Source organism: Myripristis murdjan, chromosome 9, assembly GCF_902150065.1.
Source record: "Myripristis murdjan chromosome 9, fMyrMur1.1, whole genome shotgun sequence".
Taxonomy (NCBI): domain Eukaryota; kingdom Metazoa; phylum Chordata; class Actinopteri; order Holocentriformes; family Holocentridae; genus Myripristis; species Myripristis murdjan.
In genome coordinates, this window is record NC_043988.1 from 3,266,079 (window position 1) to 3,285,652 (window position 19,574).

General features: G+C 38.8%; 1 protein-coding gene across 2 annotated transcripts; it reads left to right on the plus strand.

Annotated features, from left to right (window-relative positions):
- Positions 1–30: 30 nt before the first annotated feature.
- Positions 31–19,296, plus strand: mtmr12 (myotubularin related protein 12). Of its 2 annotated transcripts, none has more exons than XM_030060524.1 (16): positions 31–307; positions 2,907–2,964; positions 3,579–3,718; positions 6,924–6,996; positions 7,086–7,222; positions 7,438–7,528; positions 8,137–8,260; positions 8,491–8,566; positions 8,771–8,868; positions 9,164–9,288; positions 9,749–9,827; positions 9,937–10,007; positions 11,161–11,330; positions 12,317–12,493; positions 13,222–13,383; positions 15,378–19,296. In XM_030060524.1, exons 1-16 carry the CDS (start codon positions 239–241, stop codon positions 15,978–15,980), a joined length of 2,253 nt encoding a protein of 750 aa, XP_029916384.1. In that variant the 5' UTR covers positions 31–238; the 3' UTR covers positions 15,981–19,296. The 2 variants fall into 2 exon arrangements, with proteins under 2 accessions (XP_029916384.1, XP_029916385.1); XM_030060525.1 differs by having other exon boundaries at positions 13,225–13,383.
- Positions 19,297–19,574: the final 278 nt, after the last annotated feature.

Genomic DNA, 19,574 nt, shown 5'->3' on the forward strand with positions numbered 1-19,574 from the left:
GTTCAACTCATAAAAGAAGAAGAGAAACGGGAACGCGAAGAAAGGGAGGAAAGAGGGAGATAATAGCGCTGTGTCCCTATTATTGTAGGTAAATCTGACATGACGTGAACGCGGCAAAAGTGAGCAAGCTGTGGACAGGCACATCGACAGGTTGTCTGCAGAAGCCGGAGAGTGACGGGCCAGCCAGCCAGCACAGCACTGGACAGAGGGCTAGCTGAACTAGCCAGAAGTTGCAGAAATGTTGAGTCTGGGAAGCGGAGGGGGGAAATCTGCCAAACCGTCGTTTGTTTCTTATGTCACCCCAGAGGTAAGACGGAAGTGTTGACTTTCTGAACTATCCTCATCAACAGGACGTGTTAAAGTTAGTTAGCAGCAGCTCAAAATCAGAACCAACAGAGCAGACACGGGACAGGGTGGGGTCGTGTGAAGAGAGCGTCACCCAAACTCTATCAAGAAATTCCCTTGCTCGCTGGCAAAAGGCTCATTTTAATTGACTTTTGAGGCCACCAGAATCTGTCAGTATGTCTAATATACAGGGAGTAGTTACTCAAATAAAAATTCTACATTTACAAATGCTCCGCATCTTCAGCCAAAACAAAGTAAACAGTCGGGGTGGCAGCACTGGGAAGTGTTGTAAACTGTATGTAAACTTTGAAAGTTAGCTAGCTAAACATTTCATCGGTTTTGCTGCTGCGCGGTGGTGTGTTCATTTCCCAAAACAGAGGCGGGTTACACTGAGGTTTAAATTTTGGCATGGCATCGAAACAAACTATGCAACATGGTAACTCTGAAGTAAGGCTGTTTTAGGCTGGAGAATCGCTGTGTTTTTTTTTGTTTTGTTTTGTTTTTGTTTTTTAGTTTGACCTAGTTTTCCTGAACTTGCTGCAACGACTTGTAGCTAGCAGTAGCCTGTTGACCAAAATTTCATGTCCAAAGTATGAATCAAAACGCGTGTCCTTTTGCATTGGTACACTGCAAGTAGTTTACTTAGTAGACCAAAATATGCTCCGAGGTTGTCGGCGGCGTAGGACAGCTCTAATGTTTGCATGTCCAGTCAGTCGACAACGTCTACATGAATTCAAACTGTCGAGTTATTTTTTTTTCTTGGCGCTATCGGGCCCTCCTAACTTCCGGGCAATATCCTGTACGCATTACACATTAACTCTTATTAAATGGTGCACTTAAGTCAGGCCAGTAGAGGGCATGGCATCTTATTTAATTCTAGGCCTATTATTATCATCATTATTGCCTCCTATTTCATTTTGACAGTTTTAGATGTTGACTTATGAAGACATGTATAAGCCTTAAAAGTTTTTTTTTTTAATGGTTTCTACTCTGTGCAAGGTCAGATATTATTGGTCAAGCAAATTGTCTCCAAAGTAGAAAAGCGCAGTGTGAACTTGTTTTATAATATGCCTTGAGATTACAAAATGAGTTCATGTTAGTGTTAGTGTAGACCAAGCAGAAAATTGTAGCAGTGTGTCTGATCAAACACTGCAGGCCACAGAGTGCTCAGTAGCACACATAGCTGAATCTTGTGTTGTTGTGGGGCGTGTGTGATCAATTTGGGACTATTGTTTCAATGCCACAATTCACATCTTTTGACTAAGTGCCATCTCTAAGAGCAGAGGTGAAAAGGACTGGTTTTTGATGTCAGACAGTGTAACCATGGCCAGGAGTTTGTTGCCACCTGTTTCTAGCAGGTATTTCATGTTTAGCAGCTTCACTTGTATTCAGCTGAGCATCAGCACATTTCTGAATTTAAAAAAAGAAAAAAGTTTCATTTAATGAGGTTCTGTGCTTGTCCACTGCCCTCAAACAAATATTGTTCCTTTGACACAAATTCTGAGTTTCATGACATTACTGACAGATACCTGAGATACCTGAATCTGTATATTTTTGAATCAGAAATACTTTATTGATCCCCAAAGGGTAATTGGGTGGTTGTATTCTGACATGTGTTATGTTAAAAAAAAAAAGCTTGCTAATGTAAGTCTTATGAAGCTGTATATTTAGTGACTTGCTTGTCAAAAAAAAAAAATGCAAACGTGCGACTTGGCATTTATAAGTACAAATCAGAAATACGAGTATACAAATGGAACCCATTTTTACACTGTCACTAATCACACTTAATTAGTGTCATATCAATAGACTAATGTGTGTATAGAATTCAGGACATTGTTTCGCCATGCACATCTCAAAGCCAGAAGCTGGGGTGATGCAGTTTTCACAATATACAGTGTTTGCCTCCTGAGACACAGACCACTAAATTTTGTCCTCTGTAGAGGACATGATGTTTATAGCTGTATCTTCCAGACTGTTTGTGCTATTGTGACAATTTTTGCTTTGCCTTCAAAACCAAAGAGACCTTTGGTAGAGTGCTGGGTTGTATAGTTACCTGGGTGTTATAGGAGTCCACATGGTGGTGAAATATCCTCATAGGTTATTCCATGTTTCCCTGGGCAGCTAATCTTGAATACCATATTGGTGTCTCTACATTCACTTCCATAGTGCAGCAAAACGGCTCCCAAAATAACACTTCTAGCACATAGGCAAAGACGAACAAAGCAGATTATGCCAGTATGAAAAAGGCCAAGCTCTGGTACCCATTTTTTGAGGAAATTAAACAGCCCAATTCCCATTACTTTCCTATTAGAATGGGAAATTAGATCCAGCAGGTAGCATCTGCTTGGAAACTTCTGCATATTAGCCTTGTACCAGGAAGAAGTGGCTTTTCCCAAATATTGTAATTTCATGAAAGTACCCTAATAGGATAAGTGGTTTGAAAACAAATGAATAAAAATGAAGCTGATTTTTATGGGCTTTGATCTTACAGCTTGTAGATGTATGTGCACTATCTGAGAGCTTGATTGACCCAAGATGCAACATGGCTTTTTGTTTTACAGGAAATTAATTCAGAGAAGGATACCCCAAAGGAGGAGAAACATCCTGATTTATTACCAGGTAATAATGACAAGCTGTGTCACACCGAATTTTCCTGTTAACAGATGTTTATGCTGTTCTCAGACTAGACCTAGCTTCTCAGCCCCTAATGAGAATGCATACTGTACCTTGCAAAAGTGTTCAACCCCCTGCAAAGTCACTCATTTCATTGGATGACAATTAATATATATTACTATCTTTCTATATATGATGTTTTCCTTCACAACACTAAGTTTTTTAAGAAAAAGAAAAATGCATTATGCTGTTTGCAGAAGTTGCATAGTAGCCTCTGCCATCAGTGTGTGAATGGGTGAATGTGAGGCAAAACATTGTAAAGCTGTGAGTGGTCAGTACACTGGAGGTCCTACAGGGTGGAACTTAAATGCAAATTGATCAATTGAATGCTTTTCCATGCATTTTTTATTATTATTTTTTACTGTGTTATAGCATCACAGTGTCTCTACTACACATCCTCTAACATTTTTCAAACAGGTTATTAAAGTTTTCTTTAACATATTTTATTGTTTGTTTTATGTGATTTTTAATTCGAAGGTGTGCTTTTTAAATTTTTGTAAATTACCTTAGATCTCCATTCTGTTAAAGCATGTTTTGACACTTTTAACACTGTCCTACAGGCGAGGTGGTGTTCTGCAGTGCTAGTACAGTCCTCAAGCTTACCCAGGATGAGCTGTCGCAGCGTGGCACTTTTGGGACTCTGCTCTGTACCAACTTCCGTGTGTCTTTCATCAGTGATGAGGAAACAGGCGAAGAAACGGTGAGATTTCACATTTTCAGAATTGCTTACATGGTACAGTGTTGCTTAATTGCTTTTCAGGCTCTACCAGCCAATACTAATTACAGCAGAAAATGCTGTGGCAAGTTGGAGATGTTGTTTCCTCTGTTAGCTAATTATCGTTAGCACAATGTAGCTGAGAGGTTTTGCAAACTCAAGGTTGCATGCAAAACCATAAAACTGTGGACAAAAGTATCGTAGCTACAAAAATGCCTAGTCTGCTTTACTTGACTTCGTTTGAAGAATAAAACTTTTTAAGTTGAAATTTCCTCAGCATTATCTTCTAGGCATACATGTTTTGGCCGTATCAAAGAGCAAATTCTGCTAAGAAGAAGATTTCCACCAAAAAACTGCATTCATCATTTGTTAAAATACGCTTTAAGATCAAATGCGATTGTTTGTATGCTGTGGGAATGAGGCCCTGTGTCTCTTTGTTTTGCAGTTGCAACACAAAGTATATTAGTATTACAATGAGGCACTATTCAAATCTGAAATGACTAAACATAGCCAGCTTCAAAGGAATACAACTGAATATTATAAGTACAAAAATATGAATCCTATTTCATAATGTATCCTGGGGTCTGTTGTTCATGGATGGGAACAAAGGATGATAATGTGCGTTCCTAAATTCCTGTGCATGGCAAAGAGTGGTATGAAGATGCTTTTAGCATTACAACTTACTGAGTGATCACAGTCTACTCTAACATCAGGTCAGATCAAGCATTGGGAGCCCACTGGAAGGGCAAGCACCCTCTGGAAGTGAGCCTTGTAGTACACTTCACAGCCCCATATAAAAGGCAAAGTTATGGAATCAATAAAAAATTGTGATAAACCCATCTGCAGAGACCCTGCCCTCTGCCTGGATTTTCTTGTTTTACTGAGCTTGGGACTGTTCTGGGCATTGGCTTTTGGGCAGTTACTGTGTAGTTCCCAGCCAATCCCAGTGCACTGTGCCAGATCGATAGCACGATATCCAATAAAAAGCTACAAACATCGTGGATGAGCTTCATGAAAAAAAGGAAATCTAGAAAGGAGAAACACCAAGCGGACAAAGGTCGTTCCACAACGAGAGTAAATCTGGGATTGGGTTTGAGCACTGAGGGAGAGGATGGGGATGAAGAGCGATGCACACTTGGCTTGTTTTCAGTTGAACAGGTAGCTTTGAGCTTTGTGTGTACGAACCAAAACAGGCAAATCCTACTCATTCTGCCTTTAACTTCAAAGGCTACATGTCAACTCAGTTTAACAGGTGTGACAGTGAGCAGCAGGGTCCACTAAGTAGACATTTAAGTAATATTATGCAAGAGGCACTGCTGTTACACTGTATGTCAGCATGGCTGTGATTCTGTCATAGGCAGGAGCCCTCAGGCTGAGTGCTGAAGATAATCCCACTTCACACAATCCCACAATCACAACCACTCACCACTCAAGTGGCTGCAGGCCTTTTAAATGTCATTGTTTTCCTTTTAGCTCATTTCCATTGTACCTTCAGGTGCTCCAATGACAAATAATTGAAGAGTGACGCAGTCATTAGATAGAATGAGCACATTCAGAGGAGTTATTTGGAGAGTCACTGTACCGTCTGTGTCACAGTCTGCGTCATTGCTAAGGGTAACAGATTTTCATGTTAATGGGATTTAAACATGCTAACTCAAGCATCCACTCATTTCCATGTGAAATTCAGGATTAAGGCTAATAGTTCAACCTACTACTGCTCTATCAACAATTATTATAGCATATTATATTGTGTTTGGACCCATCAACTTCCACTTGCAACTATATTTTTGAGTATGGATGGCTTTATAAAATTCAACACCAAACCCATCCAGCACAGCTTCCTTGCCTCAGCTTGCTATGTAAAGTCAGCTTGTAGTTCTTCCCCAGCAGCATCAGGTTTGAACAAATCCACATTCTAACAAGTCATGTATCTCAGTCGGAGGCGGAACATTTGGACGTGTGCAGGCCATCACAGAACTCTTTAAAACTGTTATTGATGTCTTTGAGTCATTAATAAATCACTCTTGATGTCTTTAAATCTCAGCTGCCCAGCTAGTTGTTCAGGCACGTCTCTCAGTTCAAAGCTGTTTTGTTATGCCTCAAAAGAAGTTTGTGGCACTGAATATGCCACAGTACTCTGATTTATCTGTTAAAATGCATTCACACTTTTTTAAAAGGCATTTAATGACTAAATGACATAAAATGACTTTAACACAACAAAATGTACTGTGAATTTTGAATCAAAATAAACAGAAAAATATACATGCGCATCTCAAAAAATGAGAATATCATGGAAAAGTTCATTTTTTTCTGTAATTTAGTGAAACTTACATATTCTAGATACATAAAGTGAAATATTTCAAGCCTTTTTTTTTTTCATTTGTTTTAATTTTGATGATTACGGCTTATAGTTCATGAAAATCAAAAATCCAGTAGACCAATCAAAAAAAGGATCTATAATACAGGAATGTCGACCTTCTGAAAAGTATGTTCATTCATGCAGTCAATTCTTGGTTGGGGCTCCTCTTGCCTGACTGCCTCAGTGTGGCGCGGCATGGAGGCCATCAGCCTGCGGCTCTGCTGAGGTCTTATGGAAGCCCAGGCTGCTTTGACAGCCGCCTTCAGCTCATCTGGACTGTAAATGTTCAGTCTCCCTCCCTCAAGGAACTTCTAAAAGATTTAATGTTAAACTAGCAATTCAGCAGTTTATTTATTTTAGTTGAGGAATTGTTGACTATTTTCATAAAAAACAGCCCCGACATAGAGCCCTTAAATGTGTGTAGAAATCATCTGTACATAACTGAGCTGGCAGATGATTTTAGCGTCTTAGTCAAGAGTTCAGAACAGATCCCTCTGCTAATCAAGAGGATACAGAAGGTTTCTCACACTTCAGGTGCCATATATGACCATCTTCTGGTAGATTTGCATTAGATTCCAGTTAAAAAGGAAGTGAAAGGAGTGGTTTTAACACACTCTATATACAGTCCAGATGAGCTGAAAACTGCTATCAAAGGAGCCCGGGCTTCCAGAAGACCTCAGCTGAGCCACAGGCTGATCACCAGGGGGGTTGTATCTCTGTGGTTGTATCTCTTCATGGTTTTGTATCTATGATAGTAGCCATATTATTTTCATCTCATACACTCTCAAAATATATGAAGCTTGATTGCAAAACTTTTGTCTTTTCTTTTAGGCTCCCCTTTTCAAAAATAAACTCTATGGGGAAAATGACATTCCTCTCTCATGTGTGGACAACATCTATGGAGGTACACTGTTACAGTAGTTGACTCTTTTTGCAACTGATTGGTGGTCAGAGTTCTTGGCATTGTTGACTGTTTTTTATTCCTTGTTTCAGGGTATGAGGACAAAAGGAAGTTGGTGACAGGAAGCCAAGTAAAGAACAAGTATCCCTCCAAAATCATTATTCACTGCAAAGACCTGCGAGTGTTCCAGTTTGCTCTGACATTCTGTAAAGAGGAGGATGCAAAAAGGGTACTGAGATTATAAACATTACTCAGACATACTATATGTACTCGTTATCTACACAACAGTTACAACTCTGTTAGTCCTTATTCTCCCAGTCAAAAGAATGATATAAATAGTAATGGTGATATTGACTACTTGGCTAATGAAATAGCTTAACATATAATATTTGACATTTTTTTGACGTAAAGTGTGACCTTCATCTGTTTTTTTCCTCTTTGTAGATCTTCCAAGGAATTGTCCACCACTGTTTAGAGCCTAAGTCTCTGAAAAATATCTTTGCCTTTTCCTTTTGTGAAAACACTGCTTTTCCAGGTATGTTGGGGAGTAAAACTTATATTTAAGTAAACAAGAAGGACTGGAGAATTTTGAGTTTTTCATGATGTGGTTTTCATAGTCAGACGTTTGCTTCACTAAATTAGTACACAATGTCATACACAATATTTTATTAGAAAAAGGTTACTCATATGGAAATCACCATCTCTTTGTGGATTTATGTGATATGTTGCTACTCTGATGCTTCAGCCAGCGAAGTAACTGAGGCATCACTGTAAACTTTGTTTTAGAGAAATCATTTAAAGAAGTTATTAGTAGGCCTAGTTATTACAGCAAGTACTAGTAATAGTAATAGTTATTACCAGGAAAGATGATACAAAATGATTTAATGTTTTGGACAGAGCTAAAGAGTCCAGTAGTGTTGTGAAAGCGCTAAAGAACTGCAGCATTGTCAGTATTGTAAAATGCAGGAGTCAGTTTTATGGTGATGAGGAGTGAAATGGACCATGCAACAGCTGCCATCTGGTTTTAGACATTCTTACACCTGGCCAAGAGACCAGACCTTAAATGTGAAAGGGCTTTGTTACATAACCTGCAACTGGCTAGGAGTTCCAAGTTCATTTGAAAAACATAATTTTTGTTTTCAGAAATGCAGATGCAGCAGAGGACCATGATGTTTGACTCGGCTGAGGACTGGGCACAGGACCTGAAGAGAACAAAAGGGAGCTGCCGATTGGTCACTGAGAATGCAAATTTTGGGCTTTCCCCCAAGTAGGTAAATTTAAGCCCAGCCATCAATGATACAAATGGCAAACAAAGGCAGCTACCTTTCCTTAACTGGGCAATGTTCAAACATGGATAGCTTGTATTGCTGTAAATGTGTCAAAATCAAACATGCTCATATTGAATTTTCAAACTGAAGAATGCCATGGATAGGGCCTAATAATGATGGTAAACTTGGTAAACGTGATAAACTAAACTTTTTTTTTTTCTCCCAACAGCTTGCCCCAGTATTTCATTGTTCCAGAAAGTGTTTCTGAAGCAGACATGACATTGTTCCAGGGAAAGGGATTACCAGTAGGTGCCATTTAGTAAGAGGCTGATTCAGACTGGCATTAAAGGGTCCTAATGGGCCGTACCAGTGATTTTGAATATTTAGCCTGTTTACTACAATTTACCCTACTACAGTTACCCTTTGTCAAATGTGACACATTTGTCTTGAGACTATGATGAATTGTGTGCTCTTATAAAATTGGTTAAAAAAAATGTTGCCTTTTTCAGATTTGGTGTTGGTCCCACCACAGTGGATGCGCACTCTTCAAAACTTCAAATCTGCCATTGCAACAGGAGGATAATGTCCCACAATCTTATATGGAAAAGTAAGAATCAGCAAGATAATGCCTGTAGTTGATCCTGTACTGTACTAAATGGTGGTTGTGCTCCTGTATCATCTTGTCAGTTGCTATACTAAAATCTCTTATATTTCTGAACACCACATCACTAAGTTGCATTCTGTTTTGATAAAGATATCAATGAAAGACCAGCATATTGCTGTAAGAATTATGGCTAAAAGGATTGGTTCATCTGATGTTTTGTTTCTTCTGGTCCAGAAAAGTGACCTATCCTATTGAATCAGCTGCCCATTGTCACACAGTGCATTGTGATGTTTTGCAGAATGCTAACGGCTGTCGCTCATAACTACCTTTACTCAGTGAAGACAGAGGACCTTTCTGACACTCTGCCTACCGTCCAGGATATACAGCTGTCTTACAGCAAGTTTAAACAGTTCTTCTTCATTGGTCAGTTGATTTTCAAACTGCCACTTCAGGCCTTGCTAAAGCACCTAATATACATTTTTCACAGCAGCCATTTTGACATGAAAAAGCAGGGTAAACACAGGTGTTACTAATGGCATTAATTAATATTCTGTTCCTTTCCAGGGCCTTTCCAGTGAAATAGGTTGCACAATAGCAGGACCCTGGCTCTGTTGCACCTTAATTAATGCCATTAATAGGACTTTACTCTGCTGTTTCATGTCAAAATGACTGCCATGAAAAGAGTCCATTGAGTATCTGGACATTGAAAAAGCAGGCAATAATGGGATAAAGACGAGAGAGAAATCACTATTAGAAATAAAAAAGGAGTGGTACTTGAGGGGCATTTGTATTTGTCTCAAAGTAAGGAAGTTGAATGTGTCACTGATATACAGTACAAATGTTGCAGGTTATGAAGATGTTTCCTAATTTTCTGTTTTCTCAGACAGCACAACAGACTTTTGGGTGTCAGATATGAAATGGTTCTCCTCACTTGACAACTGTGGATGGTTGGACATTATCAGGTCAGTGTGTCAAACGCCAAATTCATTACATTACCTTTTTCCTTTATGCAAACATACCTGCCTTTTTCTATAGTATACATCTGTTAACACTTGAACTGATGCACTTCAGGCAGTGTCTTCAGAAAGCCATGGAGGTAGTGGAGTGCCTTGAAAAGGAAAACAACAATGTTCTGATAATGGGTATGTAATTTAAGATTTCATCTTGCTGTGCTGCAATGGATGAGATATTGTTTAAAAGTGCAGTATGATGATTATGATTATGGACAAAAAAACCCAGACCCTCCTCGGGTGGAAAAATTAGTTTATGTGCATATTTACTATTCCCCTATTCTGCTACTACTACTATCCTGTTTGGTTTAGAGTGCTGCAACATGATTTTTTTTCCCACTTGATTTGTTAAATTACTTTAAAAAATGCATGTATAGTAACAGGCTCTGTGAATGTAAACAAATATTTTTCAAAATTATCTGGTGCACCTTAAGTCCAAAAAAAGAAGACAAATGAAACATAAAGAAAACACAATGTACATGTGGAATAAACTATTTATATGTGAATTTCACGAAGTATAAATCAAAGTGGTTTTCTTTTGCCAGACCGCCGGACCAAAAATAGCCCACTGTATGTCCCTAACTGAATCCTTTAGTAATTGACTGACCCTCAAAATTTGAAATGTGAGTGTGCAAAAATCAAGGTAATGAGCTCAAACTGACTGAATTCACTTCACCACCACCGACCACGCTCCGCCACTGACATTGGACTTTTTACAGTGCACTTTTTATAGCATGCACATCTTATCCACCATTGTGGCTGTGGACCCTGTTAGCTGCTCAACAATGAGTTTGGTTTAGACACCATCAAGAACATTTCATATGATGCTAACAGAGAGTTGCTTGAATAACATCAAGACCGTGTGTCTGTGCCTCGGCAAACCAAAGCGTTGCTTACATGGTGATTGTGACCACGCAGGGGGGCAGGGATGGTGTGAAACTGGGCGGCTAATGGGAAACCATGACTGTGTGTAATTATACTTGGGCGGCTGTTAATAATACCTGGGTGGAGCGACTAAGTATAGTGTGTGGGAAACACCGATAAACACTGACAACTCTGTTCTCTCTCCTTCAAAAGTTGTATTTATTTAATTAGTCAGTAATTTTACCTCAGACAGTTTCAAGTTGGTAGTCAAAAAGATTGCAGAAGTGCCTGATACATTGTGGTTTACACTGTGAATTTCACATTTCAGAAGTGCAATTCCTGTTTGACTTTGGTGGCTAATTTTGGTTACTGTAGACAGCAGTGACAACAAGCTCATGGTGATGTGATCTGTCTGTCCCAGAGGACGGTGGCTCAGACCTTTGCTGTGTCATCTCCAGTCTGGCCCAGCTGATGCTGGATTCATACTATAGGACCTTGCAAGGGTTCCAGAGCCTGGTCCAGAAGGAATGGGTGGCAGGCGGCCACAACTTCCTGGACCGCTGCAACCAGCTGCACCTCAAGGACAAAGAGGTAGCCTTTGTTCAGTTTGCTGTCACTGTACACTGTTTGACCTGGATAGGCAATAACTGGGGCAGTATCTGCTGGTAAGGGCACAGTTTCTGACACTGGTATTGTGGCCTGGTGCTGCACCTGTACCAGGTTAAAATAGGGTAGAGTTACAGGGTAGGATTACTTTTCTGGTCACAAAATAGCATACCAGAAATAAAAATGACTACATTTTCTGCATGTTTCTCATACACTGGCCCTTCACAAAATATAGATTCATTACAGTTATTGTCATTGTAAATAACAAATTCTTCTTATTTGACCAACCTTGGTAAATGAATAAAATATCTCTTACATCAGATTTCATTAAAAATTAATTGGCAATTTCTACTGTTACTTTTAATAAAAAGGTTCCATCAGATTCAATAAAGGAGTTAGCCATGCTTGATTCTTGTCTATTATTTCATTTAATATGTCCCACTTTTTGCATTGTTCGCATTATTGATTAGCACCAGTGGCCCTAGTGGGAATGAAACCCCTAACCCCAACAGTGATGGTGCTATGCTGACTGTGCTGATTGTGCTCACTAAGTTATCACACTATGGAAATACATTTTGAAATATATTGATACAAATTAAGATAGATAAGATACAAATTTGGACATGGAGCTGCCTCAGTGTTATTTGTTAAATCTAGTCAAACACCATCACAAAATGCACTGTTCAAAGTGCATGAAAGACAAAATTGCCCTGGCATCCTCTCCACATGTCTTTAATTAGAACAGTGGACCTTATTTTATTACCAGATTCATTGAGATTAATAGTCAGAATTACAGTACTCAGCAAAATGACCAAAACTATCATTTTATCCATAATCAGTTGTGCTTTCCCATACAAATCCATAGTATGAATTACATGAATGAACACTCTTCTGAGTTGCTCAGACAGTTAGCTAATCCCACCCACAGAAAAACCTGCCTGATTTGATTGTAACCATGCCCTTCCACCTAGAATGTTTCTCCAGTCTTCCTGCTTTTCCTGGAGTGTGTATGGCAGCTCCTTCAGCAGTATGGACCAGCCTTCCAGTTCTCAGAGACCTACCTGACCGTTCTGTCAGACAGCATTCACGTCCCAGTCTTCAGCACCTTCCTCTTCAACTCCCAGCACCACAGGGCCAGCATCCTCAGGGTGAGACTCTTCACGTTCATCTGCTGATACCTATAATAAGCCTATAAAGGTATTGAAAGCTATTGAATAGTTTCAGACTTGTGTAGTTTTGCCATAGTATCTCAAATTTGCAAGTAGATAATGGATATTTTTATTGGAGAATTAATGTAAGGGTATTATTTGACAGGCTGTTTTGCATAATATAATTGCAGAAGTTTAATGAAATACTTGGAACAAAGAAAAAATACTGTTTTAATACCATAATACGCTTTTTTCAATTTTAAAACTAACAAATAACAGTTGTAACAGAGAGACATCAAGAAACATCCACCAACCCTGTTAGCATTTGTATTCAGTTAAATTAGTTAGTGTGACACACCATTATATTTTAAAAATACAGCACTGGTGAGATAAACAGAAGAGAGAATGACAGTACACCAAGGCATTGGACCTATCAGAGCAGTGAAGTGAGCCTCAGTCAGGCAGTAATACTCGCAGGTTGTAGAAATACAAAATGAATGAAAGTTTGCTTTTTCCAAAAAAAGATCACTAGATCCTCTAGGTACATTATTAATTTTTTAAAGACTCAAGAGATGCATCTTTTTTTCTGGATATATGTGAGATGAGATTTGTAATAAATAATACTTGTCATTTGATACCAGTCACTTTTTTACTGTTTACTCTCCACATACACATATATGGAGGGACACTTTAAGAGTTTTTAACTCAGCTCCATTTGCTTGTGTCAGCAGGCTGATTCGTCACACTCACAAAGAGGCACATTGAACTGCCCCACCGTGTGGGACTGGTCTGTACAGTTTGACTGCAAGGCCCAGCAACTCTTCATTAACCCTCTGTATGCCGAGAAGCCCAAGCTGGACAAGTCTATGAGGAGGCCCCACCGTCCTAAGGTGAGAGCAAAGCTGCACCTTCCTTTTCCATCTCTCACATATGTGTAAAGACTACACATTTATTTTTCTGTTCTGCAAAGTCAAATTTATGATAGCAGTGTACTTACAGTTAAAGGAATAGTTCTCCCAAAAGCGAATTTTATGTACGCAGCCATAAGTCCGTCAAAACATCACTGAAGTTTGCATGGCCACTTTATACACAGCTACATGTCACGCTTCTTCAGAACAACTGAATGGGAGCTGGTTCTTTAAAAAAGCTGAAAGTTCTAAAAGCTGAAAGAAAGTTATTATAAAATTACTCTGAAGAGGTTGTTTTTAAAGTGTTCAAGCTTGCATGTAAGCACATGCCACATGTTCAGTCTCTGCTTGACACGAACACGCCTTTCCTGATTTCTGTTAAGTTCCCCATGAGGTGACCTCACATGACTTCCAATTCCTGTAAAACAGTATCTGAAATAGTGACATCATGCTGCACTAGTGGGTGTAAATTCAAATTTCAACCTATAAAACCCTCACAAATCTTCATATCCTTTCTCATCCACCTATCCCTTCAACAAAATTGTTTCTCTTCCAAACTGATATCCTGTAGGTTTGACCTTGTGAATGATCCTACCCTGCACCATGTCCCACCCAAATATCCTATTTCAACAGGAAGTACATGAAATCAAGAACGTAAGAGACCATTTCATGGGGTCTGTAGGACTCTTCTACAGGTCTTTGTCACACAACAGAAGCAGCTCTGCCTCAAGTGTTTTATAACACAAACCTCATACTTACCTCCAAATGAATATGAAAAAAATGTCTAATGACTCCAGTAGAACAGAGGAACCAGAGTTCTTCTGGGCTGTTTCTGTTTGTGTGGCCTACACCTCTGCATTGGAGTGCAAACACTGAAATGTCTCTGTCACATTAGCCAGTGTGAGTGACAAAAACAAGTATTAGTGGAGACTACAGCTAAATACTTGTGTAAATATAGGTCATGTGGACTCCTAGTGTAGTAATTTGGCTGCAGGACACTGGCTGCTTAAGCTTAGTGAATTAATTTTATGGTCATGAACTGAAAAGAACCAGCTCCCTTTCACTTTTGTTTTATAGAAGGCTAATACATGAATAAGAGCAGTCACATACGAGTAGACTTCATGCAAGATGATTTATTAAAACCAATGCTTCGACAAACAAGTATTCATCTGGGTATATAAGGCTGACATAAACCTGTGCTGGCCGGTTCACTGGTGTTTTGACTGACAGGAAGATGAGTAAATAAACCAATCTTGTTGATTTCTAGTCACATCTGTCCTTAAAGGGCCATGCCAGTGATTTTGAATGTTTAGTATAATATCTACAAAATGTACATGAACGTGAACTTTCACAGACTTCAAACTTTCTTCACTCCAGTTTTCTATCACTGTAATAAAGTCGTCCACATTCGTTTTCCTAAAAGCAGCAGCACTGTTGTATTTTGGTGACTTGAAATTGGGCGCACTTTCTCTGACAGAAAAAAAATCCTCAGAGAAAGATTTTCTTTACACAGCCAATTCACCCACATGAGCCCACAGTCTCACACTGTCACTAACTGCACTCTCTGAAGAAATGTTATCCAGTTTTTGGTAAAACGGAGAAAGGGATTTTGAGTATAAATGTGAAATCCTTAGTACCCACACATGATTTGCAAAATGATTTGTTGCAATGTGAAATGTGGATAAACTGTAGTATAAACGGGCCAAACATTCAAAATCACTGGTGTGGCCCTTATTAGGACATCAAAGAATTATATCATTGTAGTATTTTTTGGGGGGAGGAATGAGAAGCATTGCTATCAAATGCAAACAAGAACTAAATGTTTTCATAAAAACAAGATGAAAACACCATCTGGTAATTTTAGTGCTAAGATGAGGCTTGATAGTTGACTTAATGAACCTTGCATTTAATACTTTCTAACATGACTGAAACTTTGCTACAGTTAAATTAATTTGAAACTTGCATATCATACCTAGCATCAGAGACAGCTTTCCTTGCCCAGTGCCACTTTCAAGACCCCTCCAAAGAAAGGCTTCTTTAAGGATGAGACAGACAGCCTGAAGAAGATCCTACGGGTCAAACGCATCAGCCGCTGGATGCTTTCACCGGATTCCCCACAGCCCTCCTCCACCAGCAGAGAGTTCTATGAAGCCTGGCAGCGCAAACCTTTGGATTACCATGGTCTGCTGCTGCCTTGCCTGGATGGTCCTGCAGTTCGGATCTGGATGCAGAGGTATCTCCGCTGGATCCAGGAGGTGCAGATCTTTGGTGGTGGCCTGGTCACTGTCCTCAGCAAAGTGTCTGACCTGCTTGATGAAGTTCAAGAGCTCCAGAGGCAGCTCGATCGTCACAGCAGCAGCTTGACTTCCAATCACCAAAGACCCAGGCCCAGACCTATCTCAGCTGAGACTGATAGCAGGTTATCTGTACTCCTGTCATCATCGTTTCCTTTCACCACACTGAAAAATAATTGGTCCTACAAGCCGGCCATCCCCACTGGCCTGCTTCAGAGTCTTATGAATTCAGGGAATTTAGCAGACACCGAGGATGACGACCAAGAATCTCTGGTCCGAGCGTAGCAGATGTCACAAGTGGAACCACTGGGTCATCTTAAAGATGTCATGTGATGTCAGGTGATGCTGGGTAGAATAATCTAGCAAGATACTGCCTCAAAGAACAATGTGACACCAGTGGTGTCACTGGTGGTGCACTGACGAATCCTGAGCTTAGAACATTTTCCAATAAGGGGCTATACAAGGAAGTAACTGTGATGAATGCTTTACCTTAAACACTGCATATTGATGCAATAGAGCAATATCCAAAGAGGCTAGTATGTTGTTGACTGCAGATCTTGGGGCATGACTTTGAGTAGCACCTTACCAAACATTTAATGCCTACATCAGATTGCAGGGTGAGGAACATTTGCCTAAAGTCTCTTTTAGAATTGTTTGAAATTGGAAGATTTTCAACAAATACTAGAGGTTGCTTCTTTAGAACAAAGCCATTTCTTGTATGATGCTGCTTTCAGTAATGTAGTGGTTGATGGACCAAATGTAACAAAGCTAAATAAATAAATAAGCATTAGAGCCATTAGGTTGATGGGTAGCCATTTTTTGTACAAAATGTTTTTTTTAACCCAGTTCCAGTATGTTGGATCACGGCTGTAGATCCAGGTTCTAAATCCATTCTTCAAGTGTAGGATCACCAGATTTAACTACAGCTACCTTCTATGTCATTATTTAAGTTTGTCCAAGCTGTCTTAAAAAAAACACAGCACTGTTTGTTTGTAATGTGCCTTGTTTGTTCTTGATCTAGCATGTCTTCCTCTATCTTCATTTGTGAGAAGATGATACGCTCAACAACATTCAGGTCCTTAGTTGCAACACAGTGGACTACAGGTTATTCAAGGAGAGATTATACATGCTGCAAAAAAATGTTTGCTTATTGCAGAACCATCTGCTGACCACATTAAGGACCAGGTCTCATTTGAAAGGGAAGATGGAAATCTTTACATTTTTTTTTTTTGAGAAATTGACAGTTGCTTCGTTAGAATTTTACAAGTGAGTTAATGTGGAATAAAACTATTTGTATTTCAGATGATGTTTATCAGTAACATCATATCTTCATGTGTAGCCAATGCAATTTGTAATACTTTGTCAGGAAATTTCCAACATTATGGTTTGAGTAAGGAATTTTTGTGAGGCCCTAAGTTTGCAGGAAGCTCATTCATGCTATATATGTATGCAAAAATATTACTATTTTACTATTTACAATTTTAGATAAAGAATTTAATTTTATACTCATTATCCACAGTTGTCAAGTATATGGTAAATAAGTAATAGGAACTAGTATGTGGAAGAAAAATTATGTGGGCTAGTATGTAAATCTAATGGACGTTATTTGTAATTAGCATTAATTCATTAGTGAGTATTAAAAATAACTCAACAGCATCAGTGATACCAATAAGTGATTTGAGTTTACTTAGAATGTGTCTGACATCTTTTATATGCAAAATACATTTCCCTCAAGACACATTCAGTATATTGAGTTGCTATTTAATCAGCTGTCTCTTTTTCACACTGTGGCTGTGGAAACAGGCTGTCCAAACTTCAAACTGATTCCATTTTACTACTGATAGAAGTTATTGTGGGAGCGTAAAATGAACTCATGTGTAGAATAGAATGTCTTTTTCACTTAATGAAAGCGATATCTTTTGTGTTCATAGAAAATTTGGGCACTGTTACTGTAAGCTATGAAAGGAAGATGAAGCTTGAAAGGTAGAAATACGTTGAGTTTATTTTCTTATGGACCAACAGCACTGCTGCCTAACTAATGCTTTGTATATGCCTTAAAGGATATTACCGGTATTTTTTTTTTTTTTTTTTAAATTCCCCAGCGGCCTAAGTTGCTCCTCTTATTTTCTAATTTCTCCCTGGTGGTGTCTGCTCAGTGTTGTGGATGTTGAGTTTTTCCCACCTTCAGAACAAGCCACTCACTGACATTTCATTCTTGTACAGTTAGGGGGAAAAAAAATCTGCCGACCTCAAAATTGTCCAGTTTAGATAATCCATCACATTAAACACAAAGCCTTAATTTGGTTTGGTCAGTAGACAACCAAAGGAAGAAATGGAAGTCTCCACCAGGAAACAATCCCTGGGTACAGAGGCAAAATGCATTCACTTGAGAAAACAAATCTGCCTTGTTTTTCTGAATAAATAATTATTTTAGGATTATGAGACAGTTGTCATTAATTTAGATTCTCATAATCCTGAGATGATTATTTCATTCATTTGGAAAAAATAAACAGCAGAATTTCTTCCTATGAAAACCTTTCTCATAATTCTGAGATAATTCTCATTAAAGCAGCAACCCAGATATAATTATCTGATATAATTATCTATAATTACCTGATATAAGTATCTCATTAATTTAGAAAAACAGGCCAGAATTATTTGTTTTTTCCCCAAGTGAATGCAATATGCTTCGGTACCTAACAACATGTTGCCTTATAAAATTTACTGTGGCATTTAGCTCTTAATTTCAAATTCTGTTTGGCGCCATGAAGTTAGTATTTTGAGAAGCCCAAAAAGAAGTGGATGTTAAAATGAGTGTGCAACATAATCTCCACATACATAGAAGTGAAGAAGCAAATGGAATGTAACTAGAACCTGATACTGGTATACTCTTTTAAGCTTTGGGGTACACTGAAAACAGGGAGGAACAGATATACTGTTATTTACTACTGGCATTAAAGATGAAATCATTTTCTATTTTTATAAAACTGTAAGTGTTTTCTTTGCACAACTAACAGAACGCTGAAACTGTAATACACTTAAACTGCTTTGTGGCAAGCAAATAAATCAGACGTGACAAAATGTGGAGTCTAATCGTACTTTGTAGATTTGTGGTTTGTAATAAGACAACTCTACGTGCATATTCCTGTACCGCAACCTGTCACAATCTGTTCTTCCTAAGACTCACGATGCATTACAGTGTAAAGGTTGTTTTTATTTTGTACTTGCCAGGGTGTTGCATTTAGAAACTATCGGGATGGAATAGAGGTAACCCAAGAATGTGTACTGTGTCATCTACGATGATGTAATAGTGCCATTTCATGTATGTATGTGTGTGTGTGTGGAAAAGAAAACTCAGATGGAAAAAAACTAGAGATTAAGGCCATAAACTTACATGAGAAAAAAATCAATTGTTTTTCTTTTACTTTTTGGTCAAAGAACCACATGGCTTGACTTTGCCAAGTTGGATAACCAAACTAGAGCTCGGATCAGCTGCGTACCCGATCTGAGCCTGAGATTTTGCCCGACCTCCATCACTAGGTTACATTTACTGCCTCAAACAGCCTACGTGTTGCCTTTAGTGTCCTCACGTAAACTCCAGCACTGTGCAGAAAGTTGTCCAGAACAGACAGTAGCTCCATCATTTTTATTTAACACCACAATTTAATTAAAATAACGCTGACATGACCAAAACCGACCTGAACCCAAACATAATTTCTAAATTTTTGTCCGAACGTGGGCTGAGCTGTTGTGTCCCGACAGGCTCGGGTCAGGTATCCACACTCTAAGCCACACACACTGCAGACGCTGTAAATTTACCACTTTAATCTCAGAATATTCAAGTTTTTTTCTCATAAATATACAGCTTTAATCTCAGCA